General features: G+C 47.5%; 1 protein-coding gene, 1 long non-coding RNA gene and 1 pseudogene across 2 annotated transcripts; 1 reads left to right on the top strand and 2 right to left on the bottom strand.

Moving 5' to 3' along the window:
- Positions 1–380: 380 nt before the first annotated feature.
- Positions 381–2,704, top strand: LOC144132303 (uncharacterized; annotated as a pseudogene).
- Positions 2,705–5,151: 2,447 nt separating this feature from the next.
- On the bottom strand, positions 5,152–7,397 carry LOC144134580 (uncharacterized). Its single transcript, XR_013315157.1, has 3 exons — positions 6,941–7,397; positions 5,657–5,828; positions 5,152–5,338 (listed from the first exon to the last, which is right to left on the bottom strand). It is a non-coding gene; the product is annotated as an uncharacterized LOC144134580 (long non-coding RNA).
- A 497-nt stretch (positions 7,398–7,894) lies between these two features.
- LOC144133713 (uncharacterized) lies at positions 7,895–8,308 on the bottom strand. The gene has a single exon (XM_077666850.1). The coding sequence runs from the start codon at positions 8,306–8,308 to the stop codon at positions 7,895–7,897; it is 414 nt and encodes a 137-aa protein (XP_077522976.1).
- Between the last annotated feature and the right edge of the window lie 13,984 nt (positions 8,309–22,292).

Raw genomic sequence — 22,292 nt, 5'->3', positions numbered from 1 at the left:
GAGAAAGAAAAAGGAAAAGGAAAAGAGAAAGGGAAAGAGAAAGAAAAAGGGAAAGAAGAAGAAGTCATGCATGCCTGGAGTGACGCAGTGGTGGCACTGTGTTTTATCGGTAACGCAGTCCAGCTTGTGGCCGTGTTAGGGCCGTTTCACATGCATGCGACTGGAACGAAAACAGTCTGTCTAGTCGGTGACGCCGCAGTGCGATTTTCGGCCAGTGCTTTCACACGCAACGCGCAGCCACCGAATTCGGTCGCAGTGACGCGTATGGTTGCTTGACATTTACATAGGCAGCCCATTACTGAATGCAACATTAACACATTGGCAACTGTTTTATTGTTCTGTAATTATGATTTTCCTGAGGTCGAAGTGAATAATTCGCATGTCATTATTGGAATGAATTTTTTTTTATTAATCATGAATACGGTGATGCCACTGAATGTAACTACTGACGTGAAAATAGCGCCGGCTACGAATCCGTCGATATAACCCCTAGCTGAGCACGCTGATCTTCTGTTTCTGTGTAGCTGTGTGCTGTGCCTCTTTCGCCAGCATGGAAACCTCTTCAGCGCTCAGCGTGAGTCTACTGCTCCTTGAAGAGTATTGCTTGTTGGAGAAACAAAAAATCCTCGCTGGTCATGGAGGCAGCGTCTTTGAAGACGTGGACACTGCTCCTGCTGTCTCCATTTTTGATGCCAGAACATCGCCGGCTGCTGCTTCTCGAGGAGTATTTTCTCCTTGAGAAAACAAAGCTCCTCATGAGCCTACCGAACTCGAGGCGGTGGTGGGTGCGGCCAATTTGGCAGAACAGAAAGTCGGAGTCAGAATTTTACACTGCCGTGAGTTGAGATGTTCGATTTTTCGCTTGGCCGCTTTTTTGCATGTGCGCTTGATGTGCTTCTTGCTAAGACATACTCGCGCTTTGCAGATGCCACTTCTCATCTCAGGAGACAAGGAGTATTTTAAAAAATACTTTAAGATGACTCCAGAGAAATTCGAGGAGCTGCACGCCCTAGTGGAGGAGCCACTAACAAAGGACCACACCATACGTGAGCCGCTTCCTTCTCGCATGCGGCTCGCAATCACCCTCAGGTCAGTGGCTTGGCTGCGTGAAAATTTGCTGGATGTCTGTGCGCCTGCTTCCGTTTGTTGATTTCGGATTGACAAATTTACAGTAACCTTCTCTGAAATTTTTGTTTCAGATATCTGTGCTCTGGAATGCATATGCAGGATGTGGCCATGGGATTCAGGGTGGGAATCTCCACAGTGGCAGAAGTAGTGCACTACACCTGTAGGCTGCTGTGGAGAGTGTTGCAGCCAATCTGTTTAAAGGTATGCTGCATGGCAGTATTAACTCAAGGCTGTGCTTGCCATGCTGTGCTTTGTTGCCTCATTCAGTATGGAAATTTGCATGCACTGACCGTAGATGTGGTTGAGTAGTTCGAGTCATAGAAGGTTCTCAGGAGTGTGTGATGAGTCAGTTGGTATCGCATAGTTCAAGAGATTACAAATTTTTGTCTGCAAGACACGAAAAGTACAGAGGGCTTGTGAAGGCTTTCAACAAGGAAACTCGAGCTGAAAGCCTGTCTCAGTGCGTCATCTCTGTATGCTGGCATTTGTTTTTGATTCTTTAATGCTACTCTACAAAGTGCCTGGCATCCATCCAGCACAAACAGAGGAGCTTATACATTGCACTGCGACTCGCATTAAAAAACAGGTTGCATATCAAGAAAAAATGAAGAGCTTAGTTGGGTCACTGACAGTAATCAGTGATGATTACGAAATAGCATTGTTGGTGATGAAGTTGTGTGTTGCAGATAAATGGTACCTAGTAGTGATGCTTGTGTGAGAAACGGGTCTAGTACTGGCCGTGTTGACTAGGTGTTGAGTGCAGTATAGCCCAAGAATGATCATTACTATTTCAATTTAGAGATGTCATCACTGCTATCAGTACACGCTGAGCTCTGTTTACCCAAATTTTACCCATTCACCAATTTTTATTTCAGATGCCAACCACTGAAAAGTGGTTAGAGGTGGCTGCTGGCTTCCGCCACAGGTGGAATTTCCCGCACTGTGTGGGTGCAGTCGACGGGAAACATGTACAGATACAGGCCCCATCAAATTCTGGCAGCCTGTACTACAACTACAAGGTACTAATTTTGCTTTGTCATGCTTCAGAATCAATGCTCATGGTTGCGGTCACTTGCAGGGCACAAACTCCATCGTATTGATGGCAGTGGCGGATAGCAACCTAAAGTTTGTGACAGTTGATGTTGGCGGCTATGGTCGTCAAAGTGATGGGGGAACCCTGAGTGCCTCCAGGTTTGGTAAGTGCCTGGAGGGAGGTCTTCTCAGGCTGCCAGCCCCCACACAGCTGCCGGGATCAACAGTAGTGGCGCCACACGTTTTCATCGGCGACGAGGCCTTTCAGCTTCGTCCCGATTTCCTGCGCCCATACTCAGGAAGGTGCCACGAAGACCACAAACGGATCTTCAACTACCGCCTAAGCCGGGCTAGGTAATCGAAGCTATAAAATACTCCCTTCACAACATGTATTACTCAACGCTATTTATTTGCAGGAGGTGCGTGGAAAGCGCCTTTGGCGTTATGGCCTCGAGGTTTCGGATCTTCAGGCGAGTAATTAACCTGAAGCCTGAAAATGTCGACTTTGTGGTGATGGCTGCCTGTGTCCTACACAACTTTTTGATGGACGATGCGTTCTACATGGATGCCACATATGGCGATCAAGAGGACAGCTTTGGGAATGTTGCCCAGGGCCAGTGGCGTGCCACCCTAGACGCTGATGGGGGCTCAGCCATGCTCGACCTGCAGCCTCCTGCTGGCCACAATTTTTCCAGGGCAGCTGCTGAAGCCAGGGATATTTTTTCAACCTATTTTGTAAGCAGTCGGGGTGCTGTACCATGGCAACGTGCGTCTGCAGGACTGCGACCATAGGTCATGATTGATAATAAGGCCCCTGTTAAGAGCATGTCCAGTTCAGCATCCGGGCTTCACCTAGGTGGTGACTGCTTTTGACTTGCTGTATACTTTATGGCGCGTGCGCACACACACACATATATGGAACAAGCATACTGGCACTTCCTGTGAAGTATACTTATTTCATGTCATTGCATGTCGATCATGGCAACCTTTTTGTCTGAGCCTTGCGGTCACATGTGGAACCTGTGTTGGTTGCTTTGTCGACATCTGCATGCTCAGTACTCATTCTTTGCGACTGCTGTACAATGTTTTCCATGCGAGCAACAAAATCTAAAGCCTTAGGAAATGTCGAGTCAGGCTTTGCAAAGAGCTACTGCTGGAGGTTTTTATTATGTAGCCAGGCAGGAGCCTGTGACAGAGGATCAAGTCTAGTGGTAATAACAGAGTTGTTGGTGCAGCTGTAGTTGTAAACATACCTACTGCCGTGGTTTCTGCAGTAGTTGCTTAAAAAGGCCGGAAGTTACAGCTCAAATGCAATTTCCATTTACATAAGCCCTCATAGATTCTCTAGGCGACTAGCCATGATGCTGAAACATGATGTGACTGTAAACCTCAGACAGAGTTTGTTTGGAGTGACCGGGTTATGTCATATAGTTCACTTGGCCTGGCATTTTTGGCTGTGTGTGTGTATGGTAGATGTGGTTGTGTATGTATATAGTGTATATAATGTGTACTTATGCATGTTTGCATTATTTGTTTAATATTTGTGAAGTGAGTGACTACTTGTTTGCTTTGTGAATATTTGTATACAAACATTTTACACTTGTGGAGTTGTATCCATTCTCTGTGCAGTGATTTTTACTGGCTAACTGCTGTGATTCAGAGCTTCCCTATCCTTAGCATTCCCGTACCATTTGTGTTGTGTCTTTTATAGCCTCTTATAAGGAGATGCGAGCTTGTCAAGCCACCCATGAGGCAGGTTTTTCTCACCCCCCCCCCCCCACCCCATGATGTGCTTGAGCGCATGATGCATATGTGCTAACAAAACACGCGTGTTGACCACCAAAAACCAAACTCTTGGGCAGCAGACCATAAAGGGGCTTTATGAGCACTGCCTAGCCAACAATGATGTCCTGAATCCTAGCAGTACAGGTAGATCATCTACCTGTACCCGCGTCTTTCGGGTCAGCAGCCGGGCCCCATAACCACTGAGCCACCGCGGCGGCACCAAAGCAATGAAAGGGATTGTGTAGTATTTCATAAATAATCTGCACTCTCACCGAGCGCTCCAATGCAAAATACAAAGAGATGAAATTGAAGTTGCACCGTACAATTAGACAAAAAAAGTTTTTTTTCCCCATAAAGAAATAAATGCCGAAAAACATTCAACCCCCCCCCCCCCCATGTTTACTCTGAAATAAAGACCGTAAAATGCACGGCCTAGTTATGCCTGAGCAACACCTCGGTTGGTCCCTTGATAGGGTATTCAGAAACCACGGCTAGGCTACGTAAACGCAATGGGCAGTTTTTTCTCTTTTTAAACGATTGAAACGAGATATTTGTGATTGCACTGTCCTGGCAACTCAGTTTTGCTCACCTTTGTCATCAGCATGCCACATGTGGTCAACAGGTGTTCTTTATTCTTCTTTTGTACCGAAAACAGCAAGCGCTACTGTGTTTTTATCTCTTTTCCAGTGCAGATGGCATTGTCTTTAAATAGGTGGCAACACAGGCGTAGTATGTAAGAAAAAAATAAAGCCTGTTTCAACTGTTCCCCCTGAACACAGCGCATTGTGTACCATTGTTCTACGAGCCCTACAAGGTTATAATTTGTCATGGCTTCTTTGCTCAGTCTTTTCTTTTCACAACTGCAGCAGAGTGAAATATACGTGGTGCCAGACATACCAAATCTGTTTTCACTTCTCTTTATTGTGATGGTGACGCTACCACAAGGTGTGGAGGATACTCTCCCTCGCTGTAGTGGCCTAAAATATTCAGCATTTCGATCTGTAGGTGACGGCGCATGTTCCTTGGCACAGTTTCCATATAGGGTTTCAAAGAGAGCAAAAAATGCTCGTCGGCATCTGCTGGCTTCTGTGCCAGTAGTGCACTTCGCACAGATATGAGCCGTGCATTTACAGTGTCGAGCTCTTCCTGGACTCTCTTTCGCTTTTTGGGCTGCGGCGGGCCATTCTGTGCAATAACACACACAGATTGGCTCGCCGAGCCTTGCTCTTCATTAAGAGCCATAGGCTGAGAGTTGGTGGGCTGCGGCAAGTCAGGACTCAAAAAGATGTCCTCAAAAGAAGCGTCTGGTGTGAAGTCATCGGCCGCAGCTGGTGATCCTGGCCGTGCGTGAGCGTCTATGTCTTCATTCACCACCTCCATGCTGCTGTGTCCACTGCAGTATGGTCACATTAATCACTGAGAGAATGTAGTGATAGGCTTTGACAGCAGCACTGCAAATACAACTGTGGCTCTACTGATAACCATGTCTGCAAACCTGGCATTCACGAAATCAAAGCTGCAATGAAACTACAAACTAAACTGAGGCATCACAATGAACAGTTAGTGTAGTGGATGAAGAATATACCCTGAGAAGCAGTACATGCAACATCCATTTTTGCTGCGAAAACAGTACCTAAATTTTTCTTCTTAAAACTCTCACAAACACGTAAAATGGAACGCGGTGGGAAAGTTGCACTGGAGTAATACTTACTGGCGAGCTTCCATTTGGTCCTTTAAGAACCGCATTCTTTCTAGGTGCACCCAGCACCTACTCTTCGGTAGGACTCCGGCGCCACTTCTTCTCTCCATTTCTATATCCTTTAGTTTTCGGCGGTATGTATCTTTTAAATTCCGCCATCTGCGTTGTACGGATTCTACTGTGGCTGAAAGTATATGAAAATTAGTTACAAATGAAGCCAATTATCTGAAATGAAGAATAAACGCTTTTCAACACATGCCAGAAATTGTTTAGTGTGTTCCCTAGTTGGTTGTGTAAAACAAAACGGGCAGAACTGCACTCCATTAAAAGCAAGGAACATGAACTAAACAAGTACTGAGGATTGGGCGAGCTGGTGGTGACCCGTCGTATTAACAACCAGCGCTGAAAAACACAGACATGAACTAAGTATAGCTAAGAAACATTCCCATACCCGCTTCTTAGTTTTGGTGACTACTGGAATCCTTCGTATTTTGAATGAATATTCAGTCATATTCCCCCGTATGTGCCTTCCCGTAAGTGAGTGAAAATGCATACCACAAACAATGACAGCACATGCGAGACAAAACTAGGACGATTTTGTTTGAGCACATAAATGGTCGGATATGAAACGGCGCTGCCGCAATGATTTCAGGTCCAAAATAATTCTGGTCACTCGAGTGCCTTTATAGCGTGCCGACATTTCACAGCACTCGACTATTTTTCCATTTCGCCGCCATCGGAAACTGCAACACCAACTCGGAGGCATTTGTCTCGCGCTGAGCGGCAAAATATAACGTACTAAACCGGGTACAGGCGTGTGGTCCAGATTCGTGAACAAGGCCGGTCATCATTAGGTTTAGTGTTTCCATTTTCTTGTTTAAGGAATAGAAATTTAACTGAAATGACAGCCCACATATTTTGCACGTGGTTGACCCCCGCAGTGTGTAAACAAAGGCGTGAAAAAAATATCAGCGGAAAAGACGTCGTCGAAACCTTTTTTGTGAGCACCGGTCAGTATACTATGATTTACTGGCATTTTTATGTTCTCATTAAACAAAGCTATGCGCAGTACCACTGTTTAAAATGCCGAGAATCCGCATAAGCAACTGCGTACCTATGCAGCGTGCACTGAACGTGCTGCTCGCGTCGACCATCCGAGGTCGTTTATTGTCAAACGAGGGGCGGCACAATCACTCGTGATCAGCACTTCGATGTTATAATTAACAACTTCACGTAGAGTAAGTACAGTAGAGTAAGTAACTAAAATAACAATGGTCGAAAAGAACTAGTACGCACCTGTGGGGTCGATTGATCGCATGGCATCCCTGATTTCTTCCCAAAGCACAGTTTTGTTGATATTCTTCCTATAATCATTGGATCTTACGTTCCACAGGAGTGGCCGCCTCGCCACTTCATCAATCAGATGCTCATTGAAAGACGCGCGCGTGGCTTCAAAAGAGTGATGAGCGGACATTTTCGATGATTCGATGTGCGCCCACGTGCGCGCGATGCAACCAAAACACACTTTGTGCTTGCCGCTCCCTCCGCTTCTGCCAACACGTGACCACACTTGACGTGACGTCACGATGCTTCCCATTGGTTAGTCGCAGCCCGACCACACCGACGCTGCGAAAAAATTCCAACCGGACGGAACTCGATCGCAAGCCGTCTGCGACTAGACCGACGGCCCTCCCCAGTCGCAGACCGACGGGATTCGCAGTGTCGCAGGCGAAAATCGCATGCATGTGAAACGGCCCTTACTTTGGGCTGGATGGCGACAAGGCGGAGGGTACGTGGAATGCGCAGAGTGTGTCGTCACATCACCCCTCCCACCCCGCGGAGTGGAGAGCCCTCAGGGCTTGCAAAAATCGGTGCAGCGTACCCGACGTCCATGCGTGTAGTGAGAGAAGCAGGCTGTGATGTCGGGGATTGTGGAAGGACGCCTGTGGGTGCACTGGTATTTCGTGGTTCGGCGGATTCGATGTAGGCTGGCTTCAGCCGGTCGATAGATCCTTGAAGACGAAAGGGGCGGTCTTACAGTGGTGAGCTGCAGGTGACGGGCGGAGGGCAGCGATTGGGCGTCAGAGCCGGACAACAAAATCGGTGGGATTTGACGTCGCGGTGGTGGATGGCGGTGCATAGAAATTCGCCTGGGAGACTGAGTGGTTCCCTGTACACGAGCTGTGCGGCTGTAGCCTGAATGTCCGGCATGAAGGCGGCGCGAAGACCTAGGATGACGGCTGGGATGGCTTAGAGCCAGGTTGAGTCTGGGTGGCACATGATGGCTGCTTTGAATTCTCGGTGGAAAAGCTCGATCATCCCGTTGGCGCCGGGGTGGTAGCTGGTAGTCCTCGAGCTCTTGAACCCAATGGTCTGACCGAGGAGCTTGAGAAGGCACGATACGAAATGTCGTCCTTGGTCGGTGGTGACGCGGCGAGGATGCCCGAAGCGAGCAATCCAGCCGGCGAAGAAGGCCGAGGCGACGTCTTCCGTGATGATTCCCTCGAGGGGCCATGCATTAGGCCATCGAGTGTACCGATCGATGGCGGCGAGGTAGTAGCGATAAGGTTCAGCTGGTGGAAAGGGCGCTATGATATCAAGGTGGACGTGTTGAAACAGACAAGAGGGATGGGGGAGTGCTCTGAGCGGCGAAGTGACATGCATGGTGACTTTTTCGCGTTGGCGTTGAATGCAGGAGCGCGCCCAGGTGCGGCAGTCGCGCTGCGTGGTGGGCCAGACTTAGCTGTCAGCCACGAGGCGTGTAGAGGCCCTATGACGGGATGGTTGAGATTATGCTGCCTGTTGAAGAGGCCATGACGATGGGAAAGGGGCACGTAAGGCCTGCTTCGTGCTGTTGACATGACGCCGCAGATTGTCGTTGTCGATCCAGGTATGGGGATTGTTGCAGCTGTAGTGAGGGCCCACCCTTAAGATGTCCTTGCAGTTCGACGTCCGCAGTCTGAGCCTCGGCGAGGACGTCAGCTGTTATCTGCGAAGAGCTGATAGCTGCCTCACGTGAAAGCCCGTCGGTGCCCACGTTGTCCTTCCCGCTGACATGTTGGATGACGGTGGTAAACTGGGCAATGAACGAGAGCTAGTCCTGCTGGACCGGCAGGACTTTCACGCGGCGCTGAGAGAAGGCATAGGTCAGAGGTTTATGGTCGGTGCAGATAGTGCAGTGCTGTTATTCGAGAATGTGGCGAAAGTGTTGAGCTGCTTCGCATATCGCCAGAAGTTCTCTGTAGTAAGCTGGCGAACTAGACGGGGCGGGGGTCGTGATTTTGTTGCTGGGACTGGCCGCAGAAGCGGTCGTTTTCCGAGCTGAGAGTTTCTTGGAGAAGAACGCCAAGGAATGCCAGGTGTTGTCTACGCGTTGCATAAGGGCGGCACCGACGGCGAAGTTAGAGACGTCCGTGAAGAGCCCCAAAGAGTGCCTGGCACGGGATGGGAGAGTAGTGCGGCGGTGCATAGAGCAGCTTTGCATTCTTCAAAAAGTGCCGGTGTCCACGTTACGGGTTGGTTTCCTCGTAGACCAGCCAAGGCATCATGGAGTGGAGTCTAGTAGTCGGCTGCGTGTGGCAAGAAACACCTGTTAAAGTTCAGCATGCCGACGAAACAGCGAAAGTCTAGCGGTGGTGGGTTGGGGGTAATTTTGCAGGTCTGAGATGCGTTGAGGCAAAGGTTGTGTTTCCTTATGGCCGAGGAATTTGACGACTGAAGTGACTAGCTTGCTCATTGGGACATTGACGAGTAGGCCGTGGTCATCGAGGCATAGGAAAAGTAGACGAAGGTGCTTGTGGTGTTCGTCGGTATGTTGTCAAGATAGAAGGACCAGAAGTCGAGGCCTCGAACGACTTCGTCGATGAAGCGTTGAAAGGTTTGTCCAGCGTTCCTCAGGCCAAAAAGGCTCATGAAGCGAAATTCGAACAAGCCGAAAGGGGTAACGATTGTAGTTTTCGACACGTTTTCCGGATTGACGGGTATCGGCAGGTAGGCCTTCACCAATTCTAGCACGGAGAAAACATGTCAGCCATAAATGCGATGGGCGAAGTCCTGTATGTGGTGAACAGGGTACCTGTTCGGAATGGTGCGGGCATTGAGGGCACGGTCGGTAGTCTCCACAGGGCCGCCAGACTTCGGTCTTCTTTGGGACAAGGTGAAGTGGCGAGGCCCAAGGGCTGTCGGAGCAGCGGCCGACTCCCTCACGGAGCATGGCTTCGAGCTCTGCTTTAGCTGTGCGCATGCGGTCCGGGGCAAGGCGGTGGGCGCGCCAGAAAACCGGGGAGCCTGAGGTCCGAATGTAGTTAGGGCCCAGTGGTGTGCTGCAAATCACGTGGATTCCCGGTAGGTCGCGTCATACCGGGAAATTCGGCGAGGATGGCGTGGTACGGTGAATGATTTTCAACATCGAGTAATTTGATGCTTGGCTGGTGGGTAGCCGTTCGCTGTCCTGGTGAAGAATGTCCTGTTGTCGGGTCAATGAGATGGTTGTGGTGGCACTCCGGAAGGAGGTTGTAGTGCGCCAAAAAGTCTGAGCCAATAGTTAGTTGTCTTGATGACGTCGGCGATGACCAAATTCCAGTGAAGGCCACGGCGCTGATTCTTAAACTGGACGTGCAGGTGGACGGAGCCGTAAGTCTTGCTTGTGGTTATTTTTACAGATCTGGTTATTCGACTAGAACGGGATGAAGCGATAAAACACAGAAACAATAATGACAGAAAAATTTAAAGAATGAAATGTTGCACATAATTTATCGAAGGAGGATATACAGGTTACTGCAATAGCTTCACTTGAGCAAAGCGAGTGGGAAAGAGCAGAGAAGAAGGTTCCTAGTGGCACGTCAACAGGACCAGATGGTATTCCAATTATATTAATAAAGATGCTATGACCAAAATCCAAGCAAACATTAATACAGGTGGTGAATAAAATGATAGTGGATGGGAAAGTCCCCGATGAATGGCGATTAAGTAGAATTAACATGATATATAAGGGAAAGAGGGACAAAGCTGACGTAAGCTGACTTAAGTGTTTGAGGCCAGGACGGGAGTTTTGCGGACTAAAACATATAGAGTCAGGTACCACGAGATAGACACGTTCTGCGTTGCTGGCGAAAAGGAGGAGGAAACAGCTGAACACTTGATATTTTTCTCTAAAGGGCTTCACCCTACAGTGGAAAGCAGCGGGGCTGATTTATCCAAGGCATTGGGATTTAACGACCGTGAAGAAAGAGTAGATTTTAAGCGGGTAGATGTAACCAAGCGAACGTTATCTCATTGGTGTCTAAGAACAAGAAAAGAGTAAAATTTCATAAGTCATGGCTAGGTGGCTTGAGCCACCGACCGATTTAAAGGGTTCAGCTGTATCCATTCATTCATCCATCCATCGTGGTTTGCCGCGCTGAGCTCGAAAGACGTAGGAGGACGGGTACCTTGACGGTGGGCTCGTGGGTAGCAGCAGATATCCGAAAAGCTGTCGACAAGGAACCGCTGCTCTGCATTTGGTCGGTGACGAAGATGCGACAGCCTCCAGGTTGGGAGCTCGCAGCAATGTCTACGAGCTGCCGTTGGCGTTTCCATTATGTTCAGCAGAGCAGGGTGGTCAACATTGTCGTGCTCTGTCCCCGAAGCGTCGATAGTAGTAACACCGGTCGTCGTCACCAGACTACGGTGACGGGTCGTGTTACTCTCCCGGTTTTGCGCGTGGCGGGTCATCAAGTGTTGATCCAGGCGTCGTTCAATGGAGCTGAGCTGTCGATTGATATCGTCGATACGGCTCGCAAGCTCTGCGGTGTTCAGCGGTTTGGCGACAGTCAAGATGGTGGGCGACAACTGCGGCGAAGAGACCTCGATGACGCGATCAGTGATCCCGGCATGTTGGTCGAGAGGTAGCGTAAGCTGAGCCTGCAGAGCTGCCTGGACGTGCGGTGGAAGTCGTTGAATGCAGAGTGCTCGCAGTAAGGGATCCTGGACTTTCATGTTGCCCGCGAGAGCACGCATGTGGCGGAGGAGCTGCGACGGCTTGCGCTCGGCAATTTCTGCGGACTGTAGTTGTCACGCCTTCTGGTCTTCCAAGAGTGACAGGCGGTGAATGAGTTCAGTCTTGAGGTGTTCGTAAATGTGTAAAGGACCTCGTTGGCGTAGCGGGAATCGAAGTGGGCGACGACATAATCGTAGCCGGTCCGGTCTTGCACTGAAGTGAATCGCCAACCTCGTGTCGATTCACTTCAGTGGCGACGAGCGGCCCACCGCCGAGCAACGGCCTGCTTGATGGTGGCCCATGCTGGACCACCGGTTTTCAATGAAGCGGAAGGCAGTTGGGACGCCTACCATGTACGTCTGGAGTCCTACTTTGAAGCATATGGAACCCACGACTCGAAGAAACGACGGGCACTTCTAACGGCAGCTTTGAGTACAGCAACAGTCGGCATAAGAACGGGGCGTTGCGCTCCGGCCAAGATTCAGGAGCTTACCTACGAGAAGCTGGTTCAGCTATTAACGGAGCATTATGCGCCAAAGGGCATAGAAATAGCAGAGCCGTACAAGTTCTTCACACAGTATCAGTGTCCTCACGAAACGACAAAGGACTTTATTGTGGCGATCCAGAAGTTGGCCGGGAGTAGCAACTTTGGCGAATTAAGGGACCGGATGTTACGAGACAGACTAGTTTGCGATCTACGGGACACTGGAGTTAAGCGAAATCTTTTGTCAAGATTGTCTCTGACACTAAAAGAAGCAAAGGATACAGCTTTGGCGGCAGAGATGGCGGCTGTCAACGTGGATCACATGGATAAGACAAGGGATCATGACAACGTAAATACTGTGTGAAGCAAGCTGCGGGGAGCACCGAATCACAAGATTCATCCGCATGCTTCATCCAGAGCAAGCGAGGATGCCGTTTGTCTGTGTGCGGCAGCACTGCACATAAAGCAGCGAAATGCAAGTTTCGCTGGGCGGAATGTTTTTGCTGCCGACGTAAATGGCACCTGGCTAAAATGTGCCGCTTCCAACAGCCAAGAGTGGCACATTGCGAAAACTATTTTTCAGAGAGTGACAGCGAGCTCTGCTTGCTAAATATGTACGCTGTGTCACAAACTTGGTCAAGCCCATGGTTCGCACCTTACGCTGGAATGGATCGAGTTTCTCTCAAAATTCAAGCAGACACTGGATCACCAGTCTCCATAATTACGTGAAAGACTTACTGCAAGCATCGACATGCCTAATCGACTGCCTTTTGGTGTCGCCTCTGCTCCTGCTATTTTTCAGAGACGTATGGAGGGCATTCTGCCAGGCATTCCGGGCGTTCAAATTTACTTGGACGATGTTGTAATCGCGGAGAAACGCGATGACTCCCGAACGCTGCGTAAAGTTTTCGAACGTTTCTGACAGCACGGTGTCAAGTTGCACCCGCAGAAATGTAAGTTTCGACAAGCAGAAGTTGAATTTCTGGGACACCGGATTACTGCGGATGGTTTGTTACCTAAAGCGGACAACATGTATGCGAAAACGCGGCTGCCGATGCTAAAGTGTGTAACGGAACTGCGGGGATTTTTGGGGCTCGTCGCCTACTACCACGCTATTCTGGGCAACCTGGCCACTCTTCTTGAACCACTGCATGAACTGCTGAGGAAGAACGCCCGCTGGCAGTGGGGAGCGAGACAAGATAACGCTTTCCGATAAGCGCCTGCTCCAAGAAGCGAACTTTTTGGGGCTTTACGATCCATATAAGCCCATTTCCTTGGACAGCGATGCATCTTCGTGTGGCGTCGGTGCAGTACTGTATCACAGGGTAAATGGGCAAGATCTGCCAATCGGGTTCCTGTCGCGCACTCTGTCACCCGCGGAGCGGAATTACTCGCAAATCGAGAGAGAGGCTTTGGCTGTTGTGTTCGGTGTTACAAATTTCCAGGAATATCTGCTCGGGAATCAGTTCACACTCATCAAAGATCACATACCTCTCCAAAGCCTTTTCAGCCCTGAAAAGCCGGTTACAGCCATGGCCGCGGCGCGGATTCAGCGTTGGTTCCTTTTGCTAAGTGCGTACAACTATCAAATACAGTTCAAGCCAGGGAAGGCGTTGTTTCCAGCGGATACCCTCAGCCGTTTGCCTGTACGCCAGGGTGATGACGCTAAGACTGCAGAAAATGACGCTCGTGAGTCCGTTCTTTTCAGACATCACTTAGACTCCGGGCCATTGTCCGTCACCGACTTGGCTAAGATGACTGCACACGACAACCAACTCGCGCAAGTCCGCAATTACATTCACAAAGGCTGGCCACGCTCCTTGCAAACTGCGCAGGAACCGTTACGCGCATATATGCACAGAAAGAATGAACTAACATGCAGCCATGGAATTGTGTACTGGGGGAATCAAGCAGTAATTCCCACGAGAGCGGGGCTACCAATGTTGCGTATGTTGCATGATGCGCATCAGGGAGTTACGGCTATGAAAAACTTGGCCCGTTTCATATTTTGGTACCCCCGACTCAATCAGGACATTGAGCAGCTGGTCCAAACTTGTCCAACGTGCATAGAATGGGGGAGCATGCACAAGGCACTACCACCCATTCCTTGGCCGCAAACAGAGGAGCCATGGTCGAGAATCCATGTTGATTTTGCGGTTCGAGGTAGCTGCAATGAAGATCGCCACTTCGGGAAAAACAACTGAAGCTTTCCAGACAATGTTCAGCCGGTTCGGCTTGCCAAAGACCCTGATAACGGACAACGGTCAGCAGTTTACAAGCGAGCAGTTCGGGGCATTTATGAAGCGCAATGGCATCACTCATATGCGGACAGCTCCTTACAAGCCCCAGTCAAACGGTCTGGCGGAAAGGGCGGTGCGGACTGTGAAGCATGGTTTAAGTAAGAATACACGCGGTAGTTTTCAAGATGGTGTGGGACACATTCTTTCTCATAATCGTCGTACGCCTCTCTCAAACTGGAAAACCCCTGCTTCTATGATTCCCTCCTATTACCCACGTTGTTTGTCACACAATGTCGTGTCACGACCGTTCGCCTCTGCAGGTTCGTGCAGCAGCAGCGGAAAACCATTGCACTAAGAAATATGGTTCAAGAACTCTGGTGCGGGCGACAAGTGGAAACCAGGCGTGAGAGTCCACAGAAGGCTCGCGCATGACAACGCTAAAGGCAACAGACGGAGGGACACATCGCCGCCTCCTCGACCAGCTAAAGACCAGAGAGAGAAGTGTGGAAGGAGTTGACGTTAAGCTTGAGGCAACCACGGAAACATCAACAGCAGAAGACGGCGGTAAAGCACAGGTAGACTCGCAGCCTCAAGATCACGACAATAAGGACGGACAGGCTCAAGCTGACACGGACATTGCACCGGCACCCGACGCGCAAGACGATGGCTATACGAACGAGAAGAAAGTGACCGACGGCGCTGAGGTGAACTTGCGTAAGTCGAAACGCAAGCCCCGGTCCCCCGACCGCTTCGCTCCTTAAGGGGGAAGTTTGTTGTGAAGCCGCATGCGCTGCCGACACGTGCCGTGCTTATCTACTCCGGGCTCACCGCATAAGTTACGTTATCGCCTGAGGTATCGGCGATACCCCTAGCCATGGGGGGGGGGGGGGGGGGGGGCTATAAAACCAACTAACATTTCAATAAAACCTGTCGATTCTTCGCCAACCTCGTGTCGATTCAGTTCATGTTCAAAGTGGCGTATGCAATTAAACATTGATTAAAGAGTACATTTTAAAGTGACAAGGAAGATACACCCGTTTACATTTAAATATAACCTTCGTAACAACTTTATTGCAGAGGATGAGTCATATAAACATGTAGGGGTTACGCTGAAAAATAAATTAACCTGGTCGAAACACATACCAGAAATTTCTGCCGCTGAGCTTCGCAAACTGCGCTTCCTTATTCGAAAACTAAGGACTGCTCCTGCCTGTACCAAACATCTTGCATATAACGGCGGCGTAAGAAGTAAACACCACTATGGGGCGGTTGTATGGGACCCGCATATAATAAAAAAGATACAGTACAACTTGAGCGTGGGCAAAGGAAAGGTGTACGATTTAATTCTTGCAAATATAGAAGGCATGATTCATCACCTACGCCAATGAAGAAACTAAACATACACACTTTGGAATCCCCAAGGAGGTTTAGTCGTCTCCCCTTGCTTAATGTTCACAAGGAAAAATAAAAATGAGGTTTCCTACATGCGTCAAAACTCATTGTACAAGGAGGACCCGACACACGCAGCAGCTCTCTTTGGCCCCAATTTTCTATCGCACAAACACATTTAAAAACAGCGCTGTTTCCAAAAGTATGTCTGAATGGAGTGCCTTACCCTGTGATATGTTTCTGTATGTTAACTTTGCACCCGAATTAGTTCATCACCTCCTTACTTCTTGAGATTTTATTCATCGCTTTTTTTTATTTTACGATGCCCGTCTTTATTTGTTCGCATTTGAATGTTGTTTATCCTATTCTTTACCTCTACCAATATTATCTGCATATGCTTGCCATTTCTTGTGATATAAAATGTTTGAATGCGCCCCTCCTGCTATGTATATGCATGGTCGGCAGTATTTGAAATAAATAAATAAACAATCAGGTGGTACAGGGTGATATGGGATGGGCGTCGTTCGAGAGCAGATAAGGTAGAAGTAGATAGAATATGAAGAGCGGTTGAGAATAATGGTGTAAAAGCAGTGGGCTAGGAAGGTTTTCAGATACCTGTATATAACGAATGTTGACAAGAAATGGAGAGAGCGAACTAAAAAACAGACAAGCAAATATCTGGACAGCAGTCGGGGGTAAATCAGCAATTATCGGCTAAGAAAAAGGTTAAAGAAACAGAGAGACCTCTGTGGAAAACAGGGATGCAGACGAAATCGGCACTGGGAACATACAGGATTGTTAAACAGGAAATTGCCAAAGAAAATATCTATGATAATTGTAAGGGAAGCACTTTGTTGTTTGAGGCCAGGACGAGAGTTTTGCAGACCAAGACTTATACAGTCAGCTACCACGGAATAGACACACTGTGCGGTGCGTGCGGAGAGGGGGAAGAAACGGTTGAGCACTTCATACTGTTCTGTAAAGGGTTTCACCCTGCAGTGGAAAGCAGCGGGGCTGATTGGTTGGTGTAAGGGTTGTTGTTCAAACTGTTTAAATGAAACGTGAGGCAGAATGCGGTAATAAATCTTACTTTAGAGTATTTAGCTTGCGTTGTTCTTTAATCTGATTTAGAACTGACTCACTCAGTACTTAAAGGTGTGCAAGAAAATAAAGCTACTGGTTATGACGGAATACTAGCGGAGATATTAAAACACAGTGTTGACAGGCTGTGCGGCCCCTTATGCAGCACATTTAACCATGCGATAATTACTTGCAAGTAGCCAACAAATTTTCAGGTAGCGAAAGTTGTGCCTGTCTGCAAGACGGGTAGCCCCATGACTGCAATAGTTAGGTTTGGTTTGGCTTATGGGGGTTTAACGTCCCAAAGCGACTCAGGCTATGAGGGACGCCTTAGTGAAGCGCTCCGGAAATTTTGACCACCAAGGGTTCTTTAACGTGCACTGACATCGCAGAGTACACGGGCCTCTAGGATGTCGCCTCCATGGAAATTCGACCGCAGCGGCCGGGATCGAATCCACGTCTTTCGGGCCAGCAGCCGAGCGCCATAACCACTCAGCCATCACGGCGGCACTGCAACAGTTAAAGACAAGTATGTATGCTTCGTCCAATAAATTCCCTTTTCGAGAAACTAATAGCGCTACAATTCAATAAGTTTCTGCTTAATAATAACGTAATTTGTCCAGAGCATTATGGCCTTGCTTCGGCTGAGTCAACATCTACTGCCGTTGTAACCCGCCTCGGTGGCTCAGTGGTTAGGGCGCTCGACTACTGATCCGGAGTTCCCGGGTTCTAACCCGACCGCGGCGGCGGCGTTTTTATGGAAGAAAAACGCTAAGGAGCCCGTGTGCTGTGCGATGTCAGTGCACGTTGAAGATCTCCAGGTGGTCGAAATCATTCCGGAGCCCTCCATTACGGCACCTCTTCTTCCTTTCTTCTTTCACTCCCTCCTTTATCCCTTCCCTTACGGTGCAGTTCAGGTGTCCAACGATAAATGAGACATATACTGTGCTATTTCCTTTTCCCCAAAACCAATTATTATCATTATTACTGCCGTTGTAACATTTCCGCAGCTGATGAACGTTGCTTTTCTTAAAAATCAGCTTACAGTAGTAGTATTCCCTGACATAAAAAGGCGTAAGAATGTGTCTGTCACTCTGAGTTCGGACAAAGTTAGAAGCACGTGGGCCTAATAATGACTCTCTCCAGTTTCTCGCTAGTTACCTGTCCGACGGAAAACAAAAAGTAGTTGTGAACAACACACATTCCTCATTCTTACCCACCACTTGCGGGGTTCCGCAAGGATCTGTATTGGGTCCGATTTTACTACCTTCGTGAATGACGTCCCGCAGCAATTCGATTTTAAAAGGTCCTAATGTACACAGATGACACTGCCGTTTTGTTCTCAGTTGAATCGCTCTCGGTCCTATAAAGCGTGATAACATCTGAACTGTCTAATATTTGCGCATTGTTTTCTGCAAATAAATTAACAATGAATGCCGATAAAACTAAATATGTAGTATTTCATTCTGGGAGAAGAAATATTGACAACGATACAATTCACATACCATTAAACAACCGTAGGATTCAGGAGGTCTCTTCTTACAAATGCCTTGACGTCATCTTTGACCGACACGTGCATTGGTAAGAATACGCCAAAATGGTGTGTAAGAAGATAGCTCTCGACTGCTACGTACAAGGTACTCCATTCGTTGTGATTTTTGCTTCTTCGCTGCCACATTAGCTACTGCGGCGAATCAGAGGGCTGAACCTACAAAACCTCTTATTTCCTGTACAGAGACTACAGAAGGGAGCATTGCGAGTACCAGGCCATGCATCTTAAAATAATAGCTATATTTGTATATATAAGGATACTGTCGTTTGAATCGATGCTGTATTACAAACTTTATGTATCGGCAAGTAGTATTATTAACAGCGAAGCTGTTCTTGGTCGAGGGTTTTATGAGACAATGCGCGGAAACGTCGCCACAGCGATGTGGAGCGGACAGAGCGCCAAGCACAAGTGCAACGTAGTTGGAAGAGAGAGAGCGGGTGACAGGCGCAGGTGGGTGGTGTAACGGAGAGGAGGAAAGGAGTCGGCCAACTGGAGAGCGCGCGAGGAAATTCGGAGGAGAGAAAATGGATGAAGTAGCGAGTTCTGCTGAAAAAGAAGCCACCCGTCGGGAGCGCCAGCGACAGTTGGCAACGGGCACGTCGTCGTCAGGCGAATCCGGAAGGCCGCGCGAGCGATACTGAAGTCATGCGCACGCGGAGGGCGGAACATCCCCAGATTCGAGCGAGAAAAGCCAAACGAGAGGCAGCTTCGCTGTTAACGTTAGCGTTCGCGACGTTAAGTCAATGAAGCTGGGCTCAGTTTTAATACTCCTCTACCACTATGTTTCTACTTGCTGCTATTACGTAACACAACACATGCATTAAATGGAAATTTCAGTTTACCTGCCTGTCGGAATATGTACGGAGAACGCTTAGTTCCATTTTCCGGCGCATAAGTCTGGAACACACTGACTATTAATGTGAAGCATGTAAATACCTTTTACCTGTGCTTCAAAATTTTGTTTTTTAGAAACCAGGAGGGGTCCTGACCCTCACCTTTTTTAATGGTTTGTTGACGTTTCTGAACTTTTCTTTCCTCTTCCCATTGGTTCATCATAAAACGGAAACCTGAATTGGTTCCCATTCGTCGCGTTGCAAGCTATATTGAGCGCTGCATGGCTCTTTTTCCCCTTTTTTTAAATTGATTTGCTACGTATTCTTGCTTGAAGTGCATATTTTGTTCCCAGCCTTTTTTATTGCTGCTAGTTTTCCTTTCTTTACATTTTTATTGTTATTTTTTCTTATTGTGGCTGCATGGTGTATTTTATTTTGCATTGGACCTTTCCACTCGCCGCGCTGCTATCGGTCCAAATACTTTTTTAATGTAGTGTGTTGTACGTTCGAAAGTAAAGAATGCTTTGACTTTATTAGTGAAGTGATTAAAAAATTTTCCGCGTTTTCTTCATTCAGTAAAAAATACAAAAAATATGGCGTTTTAAGAAATTTTTTACATAAACGTCGTTAACGTTTAAGCCTCAATAATTTTCTCCAAGCTTTGATCAGTTGCAGTAGCTCATGAAAAAGTAACTTAAAATTGGCAAATCAAATACTTTTCAAGAAAATTACTCCTAAAGTTTGCAAAAAGCGAATTTTTCCGGAGATTCAGAAAAATTACGGATCAAGGCCCTCCAGATAAAAATAGGTGAGCCGGCTCATAATGCACACACTGGCTTCGATGCTTGCAATCTAGACAATTTATTTCGCGTAAATTTAGTTTGAAAAGCGAAAAAAATTTATAAAACCGCAGCCAGCCTCCTCGGTAGGTGCTGCCAAACAGTGCCTTCACTGCAGAACACGTGCTATCGTGCTTAATATGAACTGCAACACTTGAGATGTGACAGCATATTGTCTCTTCACAGTGAGCCACAGTGCACATTAGTGCCATAAAAATAGGCGGTCGGCATGTACTACTGCGCTCAATATAGCTTGCAACGCGACGAATGGGAACCAACTGAGGTTTCCGCTTTACGGGAAATCAATGCCTGAAGTGAAAAATCACAGCACTTATACAGGCATTCAGCATACTTTGTTGTTTGCATACACAGCTAACTCCAACAAGTTATAGCACCATTGTGCTTGTACTGTTTCATGAGCTCAGCTCCTATCACGTCTCGTGCAAAGCAATTCCGATATTCCGGATTCTGCAGTGAAGACCGTTTGGCTGTATCTGTCTAGGATCAAAATAACCGATTGGGCGAGGAGGCTGGCTATGGGTTTCGAATTTTTTTTTCTCGCGGCAAACTAAATTTCCTCCAAATAAAGTTTCTAGATTGCAAGTATCGAAGCTTGTGTATATTATGAGCCATCTCGCGTATTTTTATCTCAAGGGCCTGGATCCTGAATTTATATCTGAACCTCAGAAAAAGTCACTTTTCGCGAACTTTTGAAGAAATTTTAACAAGATGTACTTTGTTGATCAATTTTAATTTATTTCTTGCATAAGCAATAGGTGAAAGCCGGAAACATTATTGTACCTGAAATGTTAACGACATTTATGTAAAAAAATTCCTCAAACTCGCATTTCCTCATTTTTAGTAAATAAAGAAAAGGTGAACATTTTTGCAGGACTACATGAACAAATTGAGATTAAAGAACAACGCAAGTGAAACACTTTAAATAAGACTCATTATTGTATTCTGTTTCACGTTTGAATTTAAAATTTATGACATCATCCAACTTTTCCTTCTTTGCGGAAACTTCAAGGACCGCTGATATAAGGAAATTATTTTTTCGAAAGGAATATTTCAATGAGAGTCTATAAACCTAATCGCCAACTTTCTTTTTCTTTGCAGGAGAATCGGCGGTGGCCGTTTTTGCGGTCTGGAACATTTCGCGTGGAATGCCCCTTTAGGAAATTTACTCCAAGTATCGGTCACCACCTTGGCGTTTCGGCGTAGCGCAGTAACAAACGCTAGAAACATTCCTAATACGTGCTGCTTACTAAATATAAAATTTGGTTGGTATTCGCTTTTGGGGCTTGTTTGCTCATTGTATAGAAAATGTGATCTTGCGTGTAATCGATGAAATAGCTCATGATTTACACGGGACTAGCCTTCATGCGTTCTATTGTTTTTGCTGCCTCATGGTAGCGCTAAAATATAATCTCTTGTGAATGGCTAAATATGCTTGAAAAGGAGTTGAACCTAACCAACGAGGTGCTATTCAGAAGGCCGTGTTGAGTTTCACGTGCGATGAAGCGTTTATCGATGCATTAGTAATCGCAGTGGAAGGGAAACAAGACCTAAAGGAGGAACCACGAAAATGGCGCTAAGCTCAATGTTCCTACGCGGCATGTTGTCTTCCTAGCTTGACTTCTCTGCAGTAAGGAGTTACCGTAAAATATTCTGGCAAGTTTTGCCTTGACTTTGTTGTTTTTCTCTTCCAGGCCGACTTTTCTCCAGCTTTTGCCTTTTCAGCCGAAACCGCCATTAAAAGTAATCGCGGGAATCTCTGTCATACTTACATAGCAAATTAACACTGCCTTGCTCTGGTCATGAAAATCGGGGTAACAGACTTCAGATAGGGACACCTCTTAACGTATCTCTTGATACCGGCTCACTTAGGGACGTAGCAAACCAACAGTTAAGCTTTCTTGATCCTGTTCGCGGCACCAGTTTAACTTTCCGATGCCACCCGCTCTGATAATTACCGGATTGGGCTGGTCGGTTGCTCTTTCCGAACGATGAATGACGATGGCACGTTGGCCGGTAATCGTATAGACGGCGGTAGCAGCATGAAGAACACTTGGGGTCTTCTTCCTCTCGTCCGGCGACACATCGCCGGTTGGGGCAGCAACTCCAACTTAACAACAAAACTAATCTATTAAATACGCGATCAAAAAACAAGGCAGCTGGGAAAAAGGCAGTTGAAAAAAGGCCGGTTAAAAGCGGTTGACACTAAGTCTCGGCGTGCTCCTCATAACTCTTT

This window comes from Amblyomma americanum, chromosome 5, assembly GCF_052857255.1.
Source record: "Amblyomma americanum isolate KBUSLIRL-KWMA chromosome 5, ASM5285725v1, whole genome shotgun sequence".
Taxonomy (NCBI): domain Eukaryota; kingdom Metazoa; phylum Arthropoda; class Arachnida; order Ixodida; family Ixodidae; genus Amblyomma; species Amblyomma americanum.
The sequence above is the reverse complement of the archived record's forward strand: the minus strand, read 5'-3'. Positions and strand labels throughout refer to the sequence as shown.

Excerpts from the sequence above, each read along its gene's own strand:
- LOC144133713 (XM_077666850.1), bottom strand. The coding sequence starts at position 8,308 with ATGCATGTCACTTCGCCGCTCAGAGCACTCCCCCATCCCTCTTGTCTG.